General features: G+C 41.7%; 1 protein-coding gene across 1 annotated transcript in view; it reads right to left on the bottom strand.

Annotated features, from left to right (window-relative positions):
• The window catches only part of LOC143809876 (uncharacterized), a 497,351-nt gene that overhangs the window by 256,584 nt on the left and 222,558 nt on the right, over positions 1-18,209 (bottom strand). The window contains exon 3 of the mRNA XM_077292854.1: positions 2,703-2,802. Within this exon, the coding sequence (XP_077148969.1) occupies positions 2,703-2,802 (100 nt within the window). The remainder of the gene's footprint in view (positions 1-2,702; positions 2,803-18,209) is intronic.

Below are 18,209 nucleotides of genomic sequence, written 5' to 3'. Positions count from 1 at the left end.
CACAGTACCAGTTGTGACCACAAGAGGGAGCCCAAAAACAGAGTTCACAACACTGTCCCTGCAGATCGGGTGAAATTGGAGTTAACCCTATCACGCGATCTGCAGGGACCCGATCATTCCATGACGCCACATAGGCATCACAGGTAGGATTGGCACCGACTTTCATGACGCCTATGTGGCGTCAAAGGTCGGGAAGGGGTTAACAACCCCAGTGTTGCGATCACCTAATGGCAACCGCAAAAAGTCAGATTTTCCATTTAATTTCTCTCTCCTCTGATATGATCTAACACATCAGAGAAGAGAGAAATGGGGTCCCCCAAGCCCCCCAATACCTCCCATGTCCCTGGACCCTCCTGCATCTCCCGATCCTGTCCCCCAGCTTCTTCCAGGAAGAAAATGTTGGGCTCATGCACAATGGCCGGCACCCAGCAATAATAGGAAATATTTTCTATTGGCTCATTTTGATTACTGTGGAAGGGTTTATCACACTGATCAAAATAACAAATAGTAAATCAAACCCCCCTTTATCACCCCCTTAATTATATAAAAATGACAAAATAAAAAAATTGTAGTTATTTCCATTTTTCCATTAGAGTTAGGGTTGGGCTAGGACTAGGGTTAGGGTTATGGTTGGGGCTAGTGTTAGGGTTTTGGGCTAGAGCTAGGTTAGGGTTGGGCTAGATATAGGTTTGGGCTAAGGTTAGGGTTAGGGTTGGGGTTAGGGTTACAGTTTTGGTTATGGTTGGGATTACTGTTAGGCATGGGATTAGGGTTAGATTTGTGGTTAGGGTTATGGCTGTGGTTGGGATTAGGGTTAGGAGTGTGTTGGGGTTAGGGTTGGAGTTAGAATTGGGGGGATTCTACTGTTTAGGCACATTAGTGGGCCTCCAAATGTGACATGGTGCCCACCATTGATTCCATCCAATTTTGTGTTCAAAAAGTCAAAATAGTGCTCCCTGCCTCCTGAGCACTGCCATGTGCCCAAATATTGTCTTTCCCCCAAATATAGGGTATCAACATGCTCAGGAGAAATTGCACTACAAAGTTTGTGGTTCATTTTCTCCTGATACCCTTGTGAAAATAAAAAAATGTGGTTCCAAAGTAATCTTCTGTGAAAAAATAAAATGTTCATTGTTTCCTTCCACATTGCTTTAGCGCTCGTGAAGCACCTGAAGGGTTAAAAAACTTCTTGAATGTTGTTTTGTGCACCTTGATGGGTGCAGTTTGTATAATGGTGTTACTTTTGGGTATTTTCTGTTATATTGATCCGCCAAACTCACTTCAAATGTGAGTTGGTACTTATAAAAACGTTTTTTTAAATTTTGTTGGAAAAATGAGAAATTGCTTGTTAACTTTTAACCCTTATAACGTCCTAACAAAAAAAAAATTCCAAAATTGTGCTGATGTAAAGTTGACATGTGGGAAATGTTATTTACTAACTATTTTGTGTGACACCACTCTCTGATATAAGGGTCCAATAATTAAAAGTTTGAAAATTGCAAAATTGGCACAATTTTTGTAAAAATTCAATTTTTTCATAGATAAACGCAAGTTATATTGAAATATTTTTACCACTAACTTGAAGTACAATATGTCACGAAAAAACAACCTTAGAGAATCAGTGGGGATATGTTGAAGCGTTCCAAAGTGATAACTTCATAAAGTGACAGTGGTCAGAATGGTAAAAATTGCTTGGTCTAAGTACCAAACTGGTTCTGTCACTAAGGTGTTAAGGAATGGGAGAGATCTTTCCTATTTATGTACGTTATTTGCATGCGTAGATTACTGATTTTGGTAGAGGGCTGTGACAGATTCATTTTTCCACTTAAGACCCATCATTGATCAGTTTATAGATGAACTTACAAAGGGCAAGTTACTGTAAGGTACCTTCACACTGGTCGATTCTGCTACGATTACGACGAATTTGCGTCATATTCGACATCGCAGTACGAGCTCGTAGCCAGCGGTCACACTCTACGATGTTAACGCTTTTTCTGACGTAGTTGCGATGTGAACGTCACGCGTCGCAATCGTACGCTACCCTTCACACCGCCATAGTCCTACGACTCCGAGCGTGACGTATTACCAGCATGGGCGTGCTAAAACGTCACGCCCAATCAGGAGACAGGTATGCGGAAGCCCAACCCACGTAGTCGCATTACGAGCTCGTATGACCGCCGTCACATACTACGATTTCGACCGCCACAGCGGGACATTTACGACGAAAGAAAGTTCTGCTCTTTCTTTCACATCGTACGATGCTGGGCTGCGTCGCAAATCGTAACGCCATGTCACACTTTGCAACCTCGGAACGAGGACGGATAAACGTCACAAATCGAACGCTCGTTCAGACTTTGATTGCACAGTGTGAAGGGGCCCTTAGTTTGCCCCTAGTACATGCGATTGGTAATCTGATACCCTATATCAACTGGGTGCTCAGCCTTGTTTTTGATGTTGTTTTGTCTTTATATGTTATTCCTTTTAAATATGTTACCTGGCTGTGTACAGCATAACAGAAAATTCATACTGCATGGCACAAATTGTGTGTCAGTGTCATCCATCAAACGTATCGGTGTGCCCGATTGCGGGAAATCCATGAAAATATTACCCTATATATTACGCTATATATTAAACTATATTGCGTTGTTCTGGGATGGAGATAAGAAAAGCTTGAAGCTTAGTAACAGAGCATAATAACTTACTGTTTTTCTATATCACCAGTGCTTTTGGAGTCAGCAAACATTTTCAGAAATTTGAGGCTCTTGATTTTTGTTAAACAAGACGTCCTTGACTGGACAAATCCTAGATACAAATGAAAGTTAATTTGTTAAGTTGTACACATTATTCTTTTTTGGCAGTTGTCTAATGCAATACACTTACAATTGAGAAAAAGTGATTTGAAGTTCAACACCTAAAATGAATTACACTATGTAAATAATAAAGTGGTCTGACCTAATAGGCAAGCACAACTGTAATAATGAAAGCTTGTTTACGTAGGTAATCCATTAGGAAGATAAAGTATGCATGTCTTTCAGAAAATGGTATGCTCTTGTTTCTGCTTTAGCAGAAGAACTGCTAAGAAGCAGCTGACCTTTGCACAAAGTGGAAGTTAGATGCATTTTACATTGCACTTGTGAGATGTATGTATGGCATATTCATTCCAACTCTCACATCTTGTTACATTTAGACGTCATGGCGCTTTTCATTCTTGATTCTATCTTACAGGCTTTGAAGTAATTAAATGTGATAATTAAATTTACTAAAGGTGAAGACACAACAGCGGCTATTAACATCATAACATGCTGACTTTCTGTATATGATTTCCTTTCCAGAATATGATTGTATTTCTAATTTCTCTGCAGTCTTCTATTTTTTGACAATATAAAACTTTGTCATGTCGGTTATTCATTAACCCCTTTGTGACGAAGCCCTCTTCTGTTTCTCGCTCCCCTTCTTCCCAGAGCCATAACTTTTTTATTTTTCCATCAATATGGCCATGTTAGGGCACGTTTTTTTGTGGGACAAGTTATACTTTTGAACAACATCAATGATTTTACCATATTATGTACTCAAAAAACGGGGAAAAAAAAATCCAAGTGCGGTGAAATTGCAAAATAAAAGTGCAAAAAAAATGTTTTTTTTACCATGTACACTAAATGCTAAAACTGACCTGCCATTATGATTTTCCAGGTCATTACGAGTTCATAGACACCAAACATATCTAGGGTTTTTTTTATTTAAGTAGTGAAAGTTTGTTAAAAAAAAAATTGCCCCATTTTCCGATACCCATAGCGTCTCCATTTTTTGAGATCTCAGGTTGAGTGAGGGCATATTTTTTGTGCGCCAAGCTGACATTTTTAATTACACCATGGTTGTGTAGAAATGATCTTTTGATCGCCCATTATTGCATTTTAATGCAATGTTGTGGAGACTAAAACAGTGTAATTCTAGTTTTTTGAATTTTTTCTCACTACGCTGTTTAGAGATCAGGTTAATTCTTTTGATTTTTTATTGATAGATCAGGTGATTCTGAATGCGGCAATACCAAATATGTGTATGTTTGATTTTTGTTTTATTTTGAATGGGGCAAAAGGGGGGGGGGTGATTGGAACTTTTATATATTTTATGCTTTTAAAACTTTTTTTACGTTTGGCATGCTTCAATTGTCTCCATGAGAGACTAGAAGCTGTCATAACTCGATTGGCTCTGATACATACAGGCGATGATCAAATCACTTGTATGTAGCAGATTACCTCACTTGCTATGAGCGCCAACCACCAGCGGAATTTAATGGGTTAATAGCCACGGGAGGATCACAATTCCACCTGCAGCTGTTCTGGGCACATGTCAGCTGTTCAAAACAGCTGACATGTGCTGGGAAAGATATGGGCTTAGCGCCGTAGCCCACATCAAAGGGGGAGACATGACATTTGCTGCACTAGTACGGTGCATATCGTGAAAGGGTGAATTAAAGATTATTGATTTGTTGTATTGAACTATATTAGTTAGTATTCTGAAGGAGTTATCTGTAGCGTTGATAATAATCCGTAGGGGGTAAAGTTTGAATCAAATTTAATGGAATCCTTGGTTTCATGCTAATTCTAACAATCTGCGATAAGTTTTGCTGTTCAAAATTTAAAAATATTAATTCCCAGAACAATTTCACACATGCTGCACATTGGATGCGTGGGTGAATGACGTCTGGCATGGCAGCACTGGCTTCCCCATGATGCCCTACAGAAAACGCATCACATGATGTAGAACAGCCAACAATGGGGGCTATCAGAAGCAGTGTAAAACATAGTGACCGGGAAAGGAACACCATTTTAAGCCTTTAATATGTAGGGATAGGAGAACTCAAAACGCATAGGCTAAGTTCACATTTGCGTATACTGTATGTGCGCAGAGTATCATCTGTCTGGAAACGCATGCCAACACATGTTTATGCAGTGTTTTTTATCCGCATCAGCTTACTCATGACGGCAAAAAGCCCCTGCGTGTGCATGCGCTTGTATGCGTTTTTTGCCTGCATTTGTGTTGTTTATGTGCATGGGTTCGATATTTCCAGGAGGGCATGTCTCAATGGGCGAGTCTCAAAACAGTTCCTGGACATGCGCAGTCTGAAATACGCAAGTGCATCAAACGCATGCATACGTATGTCCTTGCATACGCATGTGTTCCTATAGACAGTAAGGGTACCGTCACACAGTACCATTTACATCGCTACGACGGCACGATTCGTGACGTCGTAGCATCGTATGATTATCGCTCCAGCGTCGTAGAATGCGGTCACACGTTGCAATCACGGCGCTGGAGCGATGCCGAAGTCCCCGGGTAACCAGGGTAAACATCGGGTTACTAAGCGCAGGGCCGCGCTTAGTAACCCGATGTTTACCGTGGTTACCAGCGTAAACGTAAAAAAACCAAACAGTACATACTCACATTCCGGTGTCTGTCCTCCGGCGTCTCAGCTTCTCTGCACTGTGTAAGCACAGCGGCCGGAAAGCAGAGCGGTGACGTCAGACGTCACCGCTGTGCTCGCTTTCTGGCTGGCCGGTGCTCACAGTGCAGAGAAGCTGAGACGCCGGAGGACAGACACCGGAATGTGAGTATGTACTGTTTGGTTTTTTTACGTTTACGCTGGTAACCATGGTAAACATCGGGTTACTAAGCGCGGCCCTGTGCTTAGTTACCCGATGTTTACCCTGGTTACAAGCGAACACATCGCTGGATCGCTGTCACACACAACGATCCAGCGATGTCAGCGGGTGATCAAGCGACGAAAGAAAGTTCCATACGATCAGCTATGACGTACGATTCTCAGCAGGGTCCCTGATCGCTGCTGCGTGTCAGACACTGCGATATCGTATGCATATCGCTAGAACGTCACGAATCGTACCGTCGTAGCGATCAAAATGGCACTGTGTGACGGTACCCTAATGCATTTTTAAGCACTAATTTGCATGTGCATGCCTGTGCATATTTCACACCTCCAAAAGTGCAACATATTGGTGCACTGCACCTAGCCACACACCGCGAAACAACGTATGCATACGCAAAAGCATGCGAACGCACGTGTTTGCATGTCCATGCGTACACCATGTTAAATATATGTACCATGACGCATGCGGATCAAATGCTGCGCACAAAGATGTAAATGTGAAACCTACCATAGGAAATGGAAAGATAAAGGACTAATGTGATATTAGTGTAATTCTTTAGTGCTTAAATTCCATACTGAAAAGGAAAATGATGGTTGCAGTCTATGAGGAGAAATCCAAGATTCAGGTGATACACAGTGAACTAATGTAACAGTCTCTTCATCAGCACTCAGTGTGTGAATGTAAACTAATCCCTTAACAACCAGGGTTATGTTAGTTTTTTTATTTCCTTTTTTTGCTCCCCTTCATCCCAGAGCCATAACTTTTTTTATTTTTCAGTCAAAATGGCGATATGAGGGCTTATTTTTTGCAAGAAAAGTTGTACATTTGAACGGCACCATTGGTTTTCATATATAATGTACTGCAAAACAAGATAAAAATTCCAAATGTGGTGAAATTGCCAAAAAAATGAAATTCCACAGTTGTTTTTTGCCATGTTCAATAAATGCTGAAACTGATCGGCCATTAGGATTCTCCTGGTCATTACAAGTTAACAGGCACCACACATGTCTAGTTTCTTTTTATTTAGGTGGTGAAAAAATCCCAAATTTGTAAAACAAAACAAAAAAAAGGTGCCTTTTTCCGAGACCTGTAGCCTCTCCATTTTTTGCGATATTGGGCTGGGTGAGGGCTTATTTTTTGCGCCCTGATCTGATGTTTTTATTGATACTATTTTGGTGTAGATAAGACCTTTTGATAGCCTGATAATGCATTTTACTGAAATGTAGTGGCGACCATTATAGAGTAATTCTGGCATTTAGAATTTCTTTCTCTTTACACGGTTTAGCAATCAGGTTATTTTTTATATATATTGATAGATTGGGTGATTCTGAACACGATTATACCAAATATGGGTATTTTTTAAATTATTTATTGTTTTATTTTGAATGGGGCGAAAGGGGGATGATTTGAATGAATGATTTTTTAAAAATATTTTTACAAATATATATTTTTTTACTTTTTGCATGCCTCAAAAGTCTCCATTGGAGACTAGAAGCTGCAATACTTTGATCGCCTCGGTTAAATACAGGCAATGATCAGATCGCCTGTGTGTAGCAGACCTATGGTTATCATGCCGACCCATCGGTGACGCGAAATCACGCCCATGGGCGTGGAATGCAGTGCATTTTCATTTCTCTTTAGCAGCGGGCACAGGAGTTAGCTGGAGCCTCTGTGACCTGCTACCGTTCCCCCACCTGCCCACCACAGACAGAGCCAATACATTCCGACTATAAGACGCACCCCCTATTTTCCTCCACATTTTGGGAGGAAAAAAGTGCATCTTATAGTCCGAAAAATATGGTACCTTTTTTAGGGAGGGGGTGGTGGGGGAAATTGTATATATTTTGATCCATCAAGTATTACATGCTTTGTGTTACGTTTTTGTGTTATTCAACACTAAAAGAAATTGTTAAAACATTTTCCTTGGTTAAATTTCTCACCCATGCACAATTCTGTGTTCCAGGGTAAAAAAAAAATAGCAATCCAAAAAAGTATTTAAAGATTTTGCACATTTGTTACATTTGTTACCCATACAGTATTCCGTGGTCTGGGGTACATTTTGGTGATACAAAACACGCTAAAAAAGTGTTGCTTAGTTTCTAACCCATATAGTAGTAAGTGTTTTGACATACATTTCTGTGGCATAAATCAATACAAAAAAGTGTCAAACATTTTTCTGGATTGAATTGGATTGTCATCCATACACTTTTGAGTTCTTTTACATTAAGGTGGTATTAAACTGTCAAAAACTGCTTTGACTGCTGCAGCAACCAATTTTTTCTTTTATTAAAAATAAACTTGGTTTCAAGAGACCTAGCAATTACAAAATGTGCAAATTGTGTGGCAAGAGACAGGGAAGTTGAAGTGCTGATGATGGTGCACGCGGATGCAGATAATGTTGGGCAGATGCTACTATGCCTGTTGCTGAAGGACAAGCAACACACTCATCCATGACAGAGAGGTTCCTGTTACACCAGCCTGAATTGGCACCCTTCAGGAGCACAAAGTCCCTGGCAAAGCAGAAAGCCAGTGGTGGACAACAGTGTGCTCTGAAGTAAAGACGTTAAGACAATCCTTTTAAAGAGAATCTGTCACCTCGTTTTGCGGCTATAAGATTCTATGATGCTGCAGATAAGCCCCCGGATCCAACCTGAAAGAGAAGAATAACAAGTTTTATTATACTCACTCGGGGCAATCCGGTCCAACGGGTGTCGCAGGTTAGGTCTGGAACCACTCATCTTCATGTGATGTCGTCCTGCTTACTTTATGTCACGCTCCTGCGCAGGCAGGCATACTGATCTGCTCTGTTGAGGGCAGAGCAAAGTACTGCAGTGCGCAGAGAGATCAGAGAGGCCCAGCGCCTGCACACTGCAGGAATTTGCTCTGCCCTCAACAGGGCAGATCAGTACGCCTGCGCAGGAGCGCAACACGAAGCACGCAGGATGACGACATCGCATGAAAATGGGAGGCGCCGGACACGGACCTGTGACACCCATCGGACCGGACTGCCCCCGGGTAAGTATAATAAAACTTGTTTTTCTTCTCTTTCAGGTCAGATCCAGGGGCTTATCTGCAGCCTTATAGAATGCTGTACATAAGACCTGAAAGGCAGTGGCCGCATCTTATAGCGGCAAAACGAGGTGACAGGTTCCCTTTAACACTTTGAGCCTACTCTTTGTTGCAGTTTATGGCAAAATATCACAACATGATTGTTGTGGTAACGGGGAAAAAAACTATTTAGAAATCCTGCTGTACAGTATTTAATTCTATAGAGTAAAAAAAATAAACAAATCATAAGCCAATTAATATCAGAAAGAAAGGGAGCACAATGGAATTCTAAATCACTTTTCTCCTGCCTGATGTCTGCCATGCGATGCACACTGCACCATCACTATCAGCGATGTCCCATCCCCCACTATTGAAGACCGGTCTGACACCAAATTGGAAACATACAGTGCCTTGCAAAAGTATTCGGCCCCCTGGAACTTTTCAACCTTTTACCACATATCATGCTTCAAACAAAGATACCAAATGTAAATTTTTGGTGAAGAATCAACAACAAGTGGAATACAATTGTGAAGATGAACGAAATTTATTGGTTATTGTAAATTTTTGTGGAAATTCAGAAGCTGAAAAGTGGGGCGTGCAATATTATTCGGCCCCTTTAGTAGTGTTGAGCAATACCTTCCGATATGCAAAGGTATCGGTATCGGATTGGATCGGCCGATATCCAAAAAATATCGGATATCGCCGATACCGATACCGATACCTGATACCAATGCATATCAATGGGACACAAAATATCAGAATGGTTCCCAGGGTCTGAAGGAGAGGAAACTCTCCTTCAGGCCTTGGGATCCATATTCATGTATAAAATAAAGAATAAAAATAAAAAATATTGATATACTCACCCCTCTGACGGCCCCGGCTCTCACAGGTCCAAGCGTCTGCCTCCGTTCCTAAGAATGCAGTGTGAAGGACCTTCGATGACGTCGCGGCTTGTGATTGGTCGCGTGACCGCTCATGTGACCGCTCACGCGACCAATCACAAGCCGCGACGTCATCGAAGGTCCTTCACTCCCTGCATTCTTAGGAAAGGAGGCACCGCTAAGGTCCAGGGTCCGCCGGGGGGGTGAGTATATCAATATTTTTTATTTTTATTATTTATTTTTTACATGAATATGGATCCCAGGGCCTGAAGGAGAGTCTCCTCTCCTCCAGATCCTGTGAACCATACGCACCGCACACTTCCGATTCCGATTTCCGATATCGCAAAAATATCGGAACTCGGTATCGGAATTCCGATACAGCAAATATCGGCCGATACCCGATATTTGCAGTATCGGAATGCTCAACATTACCCTTTAGCTTAAAATGTTGTTGCACTGCCTTTTGCTGTGATTACAGCTGCAAGTTGCTTGAGGTATGACTATCAGTTTTGTACATCGAGAGACTGAAATTCTTGCCCATTCTTCCTTGGCAAACAGCTCGAGAACAGTGAGGTTTGATGGAGATCATTTGTGAACAGCAGTTTTCAGCTCCTTCCACAGATTCTCGATTGGATTAAGGTCTGGACTGTGACTTGGCCATTCTAACACCTGGATACGTTTATTTGTGAACCATTCCATTGTAGATTTTGCTTTAGGTTTGGGATCATTGTCTTGTTGGAAGACAAATCTCCGTCCCAGTCTCAGGTCTTTTGCAGACTCCAACTGGTTTTCATCTAGAATTTTCTTGTATTTGGCTCCATCCAACTTCCCATTCATTTTAACCATCTTCCCTGTCCCTGCTGAAGAAAAGCAGGCCCAAACCATGATGCTGCCACCACCATGTTTGATAGTGGGGATGGTGTGTTCAGGGTGATGATCTGTGTTGCCTTTACACCAAGCATATCATTTGGCATGGTTGACAAAAAGTTTGTTTAGTTTCATCTGACCAGAGCACCTTCTTCCACATGTTTGGTGTGTCTCTCAGGTGTCGTGTTGCAAACTTTAAACAGCAGTTTTTATGGATAGCTTTGAGAAATGGCTTTCTTCTTGCCACTCTTCCATGAAGGCCAGATTTGTGCAGTGTACGACTGATTGTTGTCCTATGGACAAACTGTCCCACCTCAGCTGTAGATCTCTGCAGTTCATCCAGAGTGATCATAGGCCTCTTGGCTGCATCTCTGATCAGTCTTCTCCTTGTTTGAGATGAAAGTTTATAGGGATGGCCAGGTCTTGGTAGATTTACAGTGGATGATACTCCTTTAATTTCAATGTGATCGCTTGCACAGTGCTCCTTGGGATGTTTGAAAGTTTTGGAAATCATTTTGTATCTAAATCTGGCTTTAAACTTCTCCACAACAGTATCACAGACCTGCCTGTTGTGTTCCTTGGTCTTTATGATGCTCTATGTGCTTCAAACAGAACCCTGAGACTATCACAGAGCAGGTGCATTTATACGGAGACTTGATTACACACAGGTGGATTATATTTATCATCATTAGGCATTTAAGGACAACATTGGATCATTCAGAGATCCACAATGAACTTCTGGAGTGAGCTTGCTGCACTGAAAGTAAAGGGGCTGAATAATATTGCACGCCCCACTTTTCAGTTTTTGAATCTTCACAAAAATTTTAAATAACCAATACATTTCGTTCAATGTCACAATTGTGTTCCAGTTGTTGATTCTTCACCAAAAATTTACATTTGGTACCTTTATGTTTGAAGCATGATATGTGGGAAAAGGTTGAAAAATTCCTGGGGGCCAAATACTTTCGCAAGGCACTGTACATGTTCCAAATGTTTATGCAGATGACATTTTTCTTGGATTTTCCTAAATGGTCTGTACAAATGACAGTCAGTCTAATAAAAGTCACAACCCATTAGAGTTTACATTGAATATTATTGAAGAAACCTCCCAATGATAACAAGTATAATCTCCAAAATGAATAAAAACTCAAAATGCACTGTTCCAAATTATTCGGCACAATTGAATTTCCAAACATTTGATATGTTCTAAAGGACTGAAAATGCTCATTTGTGGAATTTGCAGCATTAGGAGGTCACATTCACTGAACAAAAAATGCTATTTAACTCCAAAACATCCTAACAGGCCATGTTACATGTTAACATAGGAACCCTTCTTTGATATCACCTTCACAATTCTTGCATCCATTGAACTTGTGAGTTTTTGGAGAGTTTCTGCTTGTATTTCTTTGCATGAATTCAGAATAGCCTCTCAGAGCTGCTGTTCTCATGTGAACTGCCTCCCATCCTCATAGATCTTTTGCTTGATGATACTCCAAAGGTTCTCTATAGGGTTGAGGTCAGGGGAAGATGGTGGCCACACCATGAGTTTATCTCCTTTTATGCCCATAGCAGCCAATGACTGAGAGGTATTATTTGCAGCATGAGATGGTGCATTGTCAGCATGAAGAGGATTTTGCTCCTGAAGGCACATTTCTGCTTTTTATACCACGGAACAAAGTTGTCAGTCAGAAACTCTATATACTTTGCAGAGTTTATTTTCACACCTTCAGGAATCTTAAAGGGCCCTACCAGCTGATTCCCCATGATTCCGGCCCAAAACATGACTCTTCCACCACCTTGCTGATGTTGCAGCCTTGTTGGGACATGGTGGCCATCCACCAACCATTCACTACTCCATCAATCTGGACCATCCAGGGTTTCTCAACACTCATCAGTAAACAAGACTGTTTGAAAATAGTCTTCATGTATGTCTGGGCCCACGGCAACTATTTCTGCTTGTAAACACTGTTTAGGGGTGGCCGAATAGTAGGTTTACACACCACAGCAAGCCTTTGAAGGATCCTACACCTTGAGGTTCAAGGGACTCCAGAGGCACTAGCAGCTTCAAATAACTGTTTGCTGCTTTGTAATGATATTTTGACAGCTGCTCTCTTAATCCAATGAATTTGTCTGGCAGAAACCTTCCTCATTATGCCTTTATCTGCATGAACTCTGTCTGTGCTCAGTTTTAGTCACAAATCTCTTCACAGTATGATGATCACTCTTACGTTTTCGTGAAATATCTAATGCTTTCATACCTTGTCCAAGGCACTGTACTATTTAATGCTTTTCAGCAGCAGAGAGATCCTTTTTATTTCCCATATTGCTTGAAACCTGTGGCCTGCTTAACAATGTGGAACATCATTTTTAAGGAGTTCTTCTTTAATTAGAATCACCTGGAAAACTAATTATCACATGTGTTTAAGATTGATTTCAGTGATCCATTGCGTCCTGAGACACAATACCATCCACAAGTTTATTTGAAAAACAAAACAATTAAATCTTTATGACACTTAAATCCAATTTGCATAATAATTTGGAACACAGTGTATATTCACATTTAATATGGGTTGGGAGGGATTGGGGGCAGACTTTAATAAAAAATCTTATGGTAAATAAACTGTTGTTTTTTTGTTGTTGTTTTTTTAAGAAACAGACTTTCTTTTGGAAAAAGTTCAAAATTATATTGGATGAATTCTGGTATAAACTTTGTTGTTCTCTTTATATCCAGACAAGCCTTTCATACCAAGCGCAATCACAGCAGTTGTAAGAACACTTTCAATGTGTTGTAGCTGGTAGGAATAAAGTCACATTGTGAGTTTTTAATTGATGGTGCAGAGCATGCTTATTTTGTATTTTATACAGAACAAATAATTTCTATATTGAATTTCTATATTTGATGAATTGTAGAGGCAACAACTTTAGTCTCTTTGATGCAATGAAAGCTCACATCCTAATCTCAACATCTTCTCGTGTGTGACAGATGACAGATAAATACTTCTTTCTACTTTGTGTAAAGATAATGCCCATTAAAAAGGGAAATTCAATCAGATTTTTTTCAAAACAAATTCTCTGTTTTAAAGGAAGGTGCCTCACCGACAATCATAATGCAGTGGGAAAGAAGCCATCAATTTGTGGAAGTCTACCTTGCTAGTTATTAAAAATCCTTCAATATACCGTATATAATTGTGTATAAGCTGAGTTTTCCAGCACATTGTTTTGTGCTGAAAATGCCCCCCTCGGCTTATACATGAGTCATTGTCCCAGAAGATAGCGGGGGAGTGGGAGCAGTGGGTCACAGGAGGAAGGAGCCTGTGCCCGCTGCTAAAGAGAAATGAATATTTACTGCACTGGCAATTAATATTCATTTCTCTTCTCGCGCACAGTTACAGCTGCAGCCATCAGCTTCCAGCAGCTGCCGGGCTATCAAGGGTGCCTGCTCATACAAGTAATGAATATTCACCTCTCCATTTCCATAGGCCTGGAGATAGGAGAATATGCATTACCTTAACCCCTTCATGACCGTGGGATTTTCCGTTTTTCCGTATTCGTTTTTCACTCCCCTTTTTCCCAGAGCCATAACTTTTTTATTTTTCCGTAAATTTGGCCATGTGAGGGCTTATTTTTTGCGGGACGAGTTGTACTTTTGAACGACATCATTGGTTTTACCATGTTGTGTACTAGAAAATGGGAAAAAAATTCCAAGTGCGGTGAAATTGCAAAAGAAGTGCAATCCCACACTTGTTTTTTGCGTGGCTTTTTTGCTAGGTTCACTAACTGCTAAAACTGACCTGCAATTATGATTCTCCAGGTCATTACGAGTTCATAGACACCTAACATGACTAGGTTATTTTTTACCTAAGTGGTGAAAAAAAATTCCAAACTTTGCTAAAAAAAAAAAAAAAAAAAATTGCGCCATTTTCCAATACTCGTAGCGTCTCCATTTTTCATGATCTGGGGTCGACTGAGGGCTTATTTTTTGCATGCTGAGCTGGCGTTTTTAATGATACCATTTTGGTGCAGATACGTTCTTTTGATCGCCCGTTATTGCATTTTAATGCAATGTCACGGTGACCAAAAAAACGTAATTCTGGCATTTCGGATTTTTTTCTAATTACGCCGTTTAGCGATCAGGTTAATGCTTTTTTTTAATTGATAGATCGGGCGATTCTGAACGCGGCGATACCAAATATGTGTAGGTTTGATTTTTTTTTATTGATTTATTTTGATTGGGGCGAAAGGGGGGTGATTTAAACTTTAATTTTTTTATTTTTTTTCACATTTTTTTTTACTTTTTTTTAACTTTTGCCATGCTTCAATAGGGTCCATGGGAGGCTAGAAGCAGGCACAACTCGATCGCCTCTGCTACATAACAGCGATCATCAGATCGCTGCTATGCAGCAGAAAATCAGGTGTGCTGTGAGCGCCGACCACAGGGTGGCGCTCACAGCTACCGGCGATCAGTAACCATAGAGGTCTCAAGGACCTCTATGGTTACAATACTGAAGCATCGCCGACCCCCGATCATGTGATGGGGGTCGGTGATGACGTCATTTCCGGCCGCCCGGCCGGATGCGGTAGTTAAATGCCGCTGTCTGCGTTTGACAGCGGCATTTAACTAGTTAATAGCGGCGGGTGAATCGCGATTTCACCCGCCGCTATTGCGGGCACATGTCAGCTGTTCAAAACAGCTGACATGTCCCGGCTTTGATGCGGGCTCACCGCGGAGCCCTGCATCAAAGCAGGGGACCTGACGTCGGACGTACTATTTCGTCCGACGTCAGGAAGGGGTTAATGATCGTTGGCACATGATCGCTCAGCCGCAGGAGCTGCTGACACCAGAAAAAGATGCTGTGAGGACTCTCAGGGAAGGTAAGCAGGATTTTTTGTAATACTTTTCTCATAGGGGCCACACATCCAAGGATAGGGGTGAGGAACCATTCATAGATGGATAGAGATGAGGAACCACACATACAAGGATAGGGATAAGGAGCCACACATGCAAGGGTAGGGATGGGGATAAGGAGCCACACATGCAAGGGTAGGGATAAGGAACCACACATGCAAATATAGGGATAAAGAGCCATGCAAACAAGGATGGGAATAAGGAGCCATGCAGACAAGGATGGGAATATGGAGCCACGCAGACAAGGATGAGAATAAGGAGCCATGCAGACAAGGATGGGAATATGGAGCCATGCAGACAAGGATGAGACTAAGGAGCCATGCAGACAAAGATGGGAATATGGAGCCATGCAGACAAGGATGGGAATAAGTAGCCATGCAGACAAGGATGGGAATAAGGAGCCATGCAGACAAGGATGGGAATATGGAGCCATGCAGACAAGGAAGGGAATAAGTAGCCATGCAGACAAGGATGGGAATAAGTAGCCATGCAGACAAGGATGGGAATAAGGAGCCATGCAGACAAGGATGGGAATAAGGAACCATGCAGACAAGGATGGAAATAAGGAATTAAGCATACAAGGATGGGGATAAGGAACCATGCCTACCAGGATGGGGATGAGGGGCAATGCATACCAGGCTTATTCTTAAGTCAATAAGTTTTCCCAGTTTTTTGTGGCAAAATTAGGGGCCTCAGCTTATACTCAGGTTGGGTTGTCATAGACGTGGTTTGTGGACCCCCTGTGCCACGGACCGTGGAGAGCCTGGAGGGGCATGACTAAGCTCACATCTGACTCTTCACTAGAACCTCTGATGATGAGGTTAGACTTGGCTCCTGGTGAACGCCAGGTGCCACTCCAGGACAGACCAACGGACGCGCATTAGAGTGCAGCAGGCAGGGTCTGTATTACAGTGCAGCAGGCAGGGTCTGTACTGTATTAGAGTGCAGCAGGCAGGGTCTGCAGTTGAGTGCAGCAGGGACTGGTATGCAACCTTACACATCTTAAACTGTGAAACAGGGAGGTTTGCTCAGGCACCTCCCCAGTGGGGAGGAAGCAATATATACATAATGTCCCACAGCCATTGGCTGGGGAGGAAATAGCAAGTGCATGTGCTAGCCCTTTAAGAGGGCAAGAGAACATGCGTATGCCATACGAACATGGCTAGAGGACCGGCTGGAAGCATGCAGAGCATGGTTAAGGGAAGAACTGTCTGCAGCATGGGTGAGTGAAGCGACACGCCGAAAACCCGGCCGGTCAGAGAATGGATCCAGTTTGGTGCCATCAGCTTACACACGAGTATAAATGGTATATATTTTCCAAATGGTTTAAGAAAATTACTGTTCAGATATGGTAAAACTTTTAAATAAGGAATACATCAAATAAGGAATCTAATATTTACAATTAGGTACGTCATATGCCGACTCCCTGATTTTGCATACCGAGCCCTCATCTTTCCTGGCAGATGATAGCTGATTTAATCCTTCAGTGGCTAATAAGCTGTTAAATGCAACTGTCAATCTCTGATAGTGGCATCTAATATGCAATGGCAGGGGTCTCGTCATTCCATGCATGCATCAGTGTGACCATGACATGATTGTGGGGCACCTATGGCTTGCTATGACAGTCGAGGGTCTGCTAAAGACCCCCATGCTCGTCATTACGACACTTCTGTGAAAACCAGTGTTTAACTGGTGTTCACAGGAGATAGTAATTTTCACTATACATAGCAGTGCTGATGCACTGCTGTATATAGCACAAGCAATCGGACGACCGCAACTTGAATTCAGTAATACATGAAAAAGAAATGTTTTATAAAAATGCAAAAAAACTCAAGTTCAAATCACTGAACCAAGGATAACAGTACCCGAACTTGAACACAGACCCCATCAAAATGAAAGGGGGGACCAAACATCCGGCGATTCCCATGCTGTCATGTGTGTGACAGGAAGAGAAACACCGTCTCTGATTGGCATTATCCTTACACGTTATTGCCGGTCATAGAGCTGCGGTTCCCTCTCTGTCACACAGATGGCAGCGTGTGAGCAAACAGCTGTCACTGGCAATAAAAATGATCCCACTTGTCAGTCATCACGTGATGCGTACTACTCTCATCAGTGTACACTCGGAATCAGTGATAGCGAGTTGGCGACGCTGATTAAAGTGATTACCAGCCGGCACCTGTTCATAGTAAAAAGGATGTCAATGAGATAATTAGTGCAATACATGGGTATTTTACTGTACATTTATTTAGCTAATAAATAAAAGGAAAAAATTACTTGGGATCCCCTCTATTCTTGATAACCAGCGCAGGTAAAGCTGACAGTTGTGGGTTTTAAAAAATTATTATTATTTTTTTTTTTTAACTAATTCTGGCACTTAGCCTTGGCTCTTCCCACTTTCCCTGATGTGCTGCCAAGTTGAGAACTGGTTTTGGGTTTGAGATCAGCCATTTTATACCCACTGACATTAAGCCGAAGTGTTAGTAATGGAAATTAATTGAATAATATGCTCCCCGACAAATCCCTCTTTTTGCCAATTATTGACATAAAAAAAAAAATCAAAGTACTCTTCACCTGTAAACAGATAATTAGTGATAGACTCACCAGTGGATGTTTGGGTCCAGTGGGTTCTACTGAACATCCAAAAATTGTTTCAGGTACCAGAACCCAAGCCCATTCAGATGAGGCATTTACATCCATTGTTTGGCACGCTGTCAGCATTACAAACACTGTCTCCGATTGACGGTAAGATCATAGAAATCAGCGTTAGCTGATGAGAGTACTACTCTCATCAGCCTATACCTGCTGTCGCTAATAACAGCGAATGCAGGTGCCACTGATGGG

This window comes from Ranitomeya variabilis, chromosome 2 (assembly GCF_051348905.1).
Source record: "Ranitomeya variabilis isolate aRanVar5 chromosome 2, aRanVar5.hap1, whole genome shotgun sequence".
In the NCBI taxonomy this organism is placed as follows: domain Eukaryota; kingdom Metazoa; phylum Chordata; class Amphibia; order Anura; family Dendrobatidae; genus Ranitomeya; species Ranitomeya variabilis.
The sequence above is the reverse complement of the archived record's forward strand: the minus strand, read 5'-3'. Positions and strand labels throughout refer to the sequence as shown.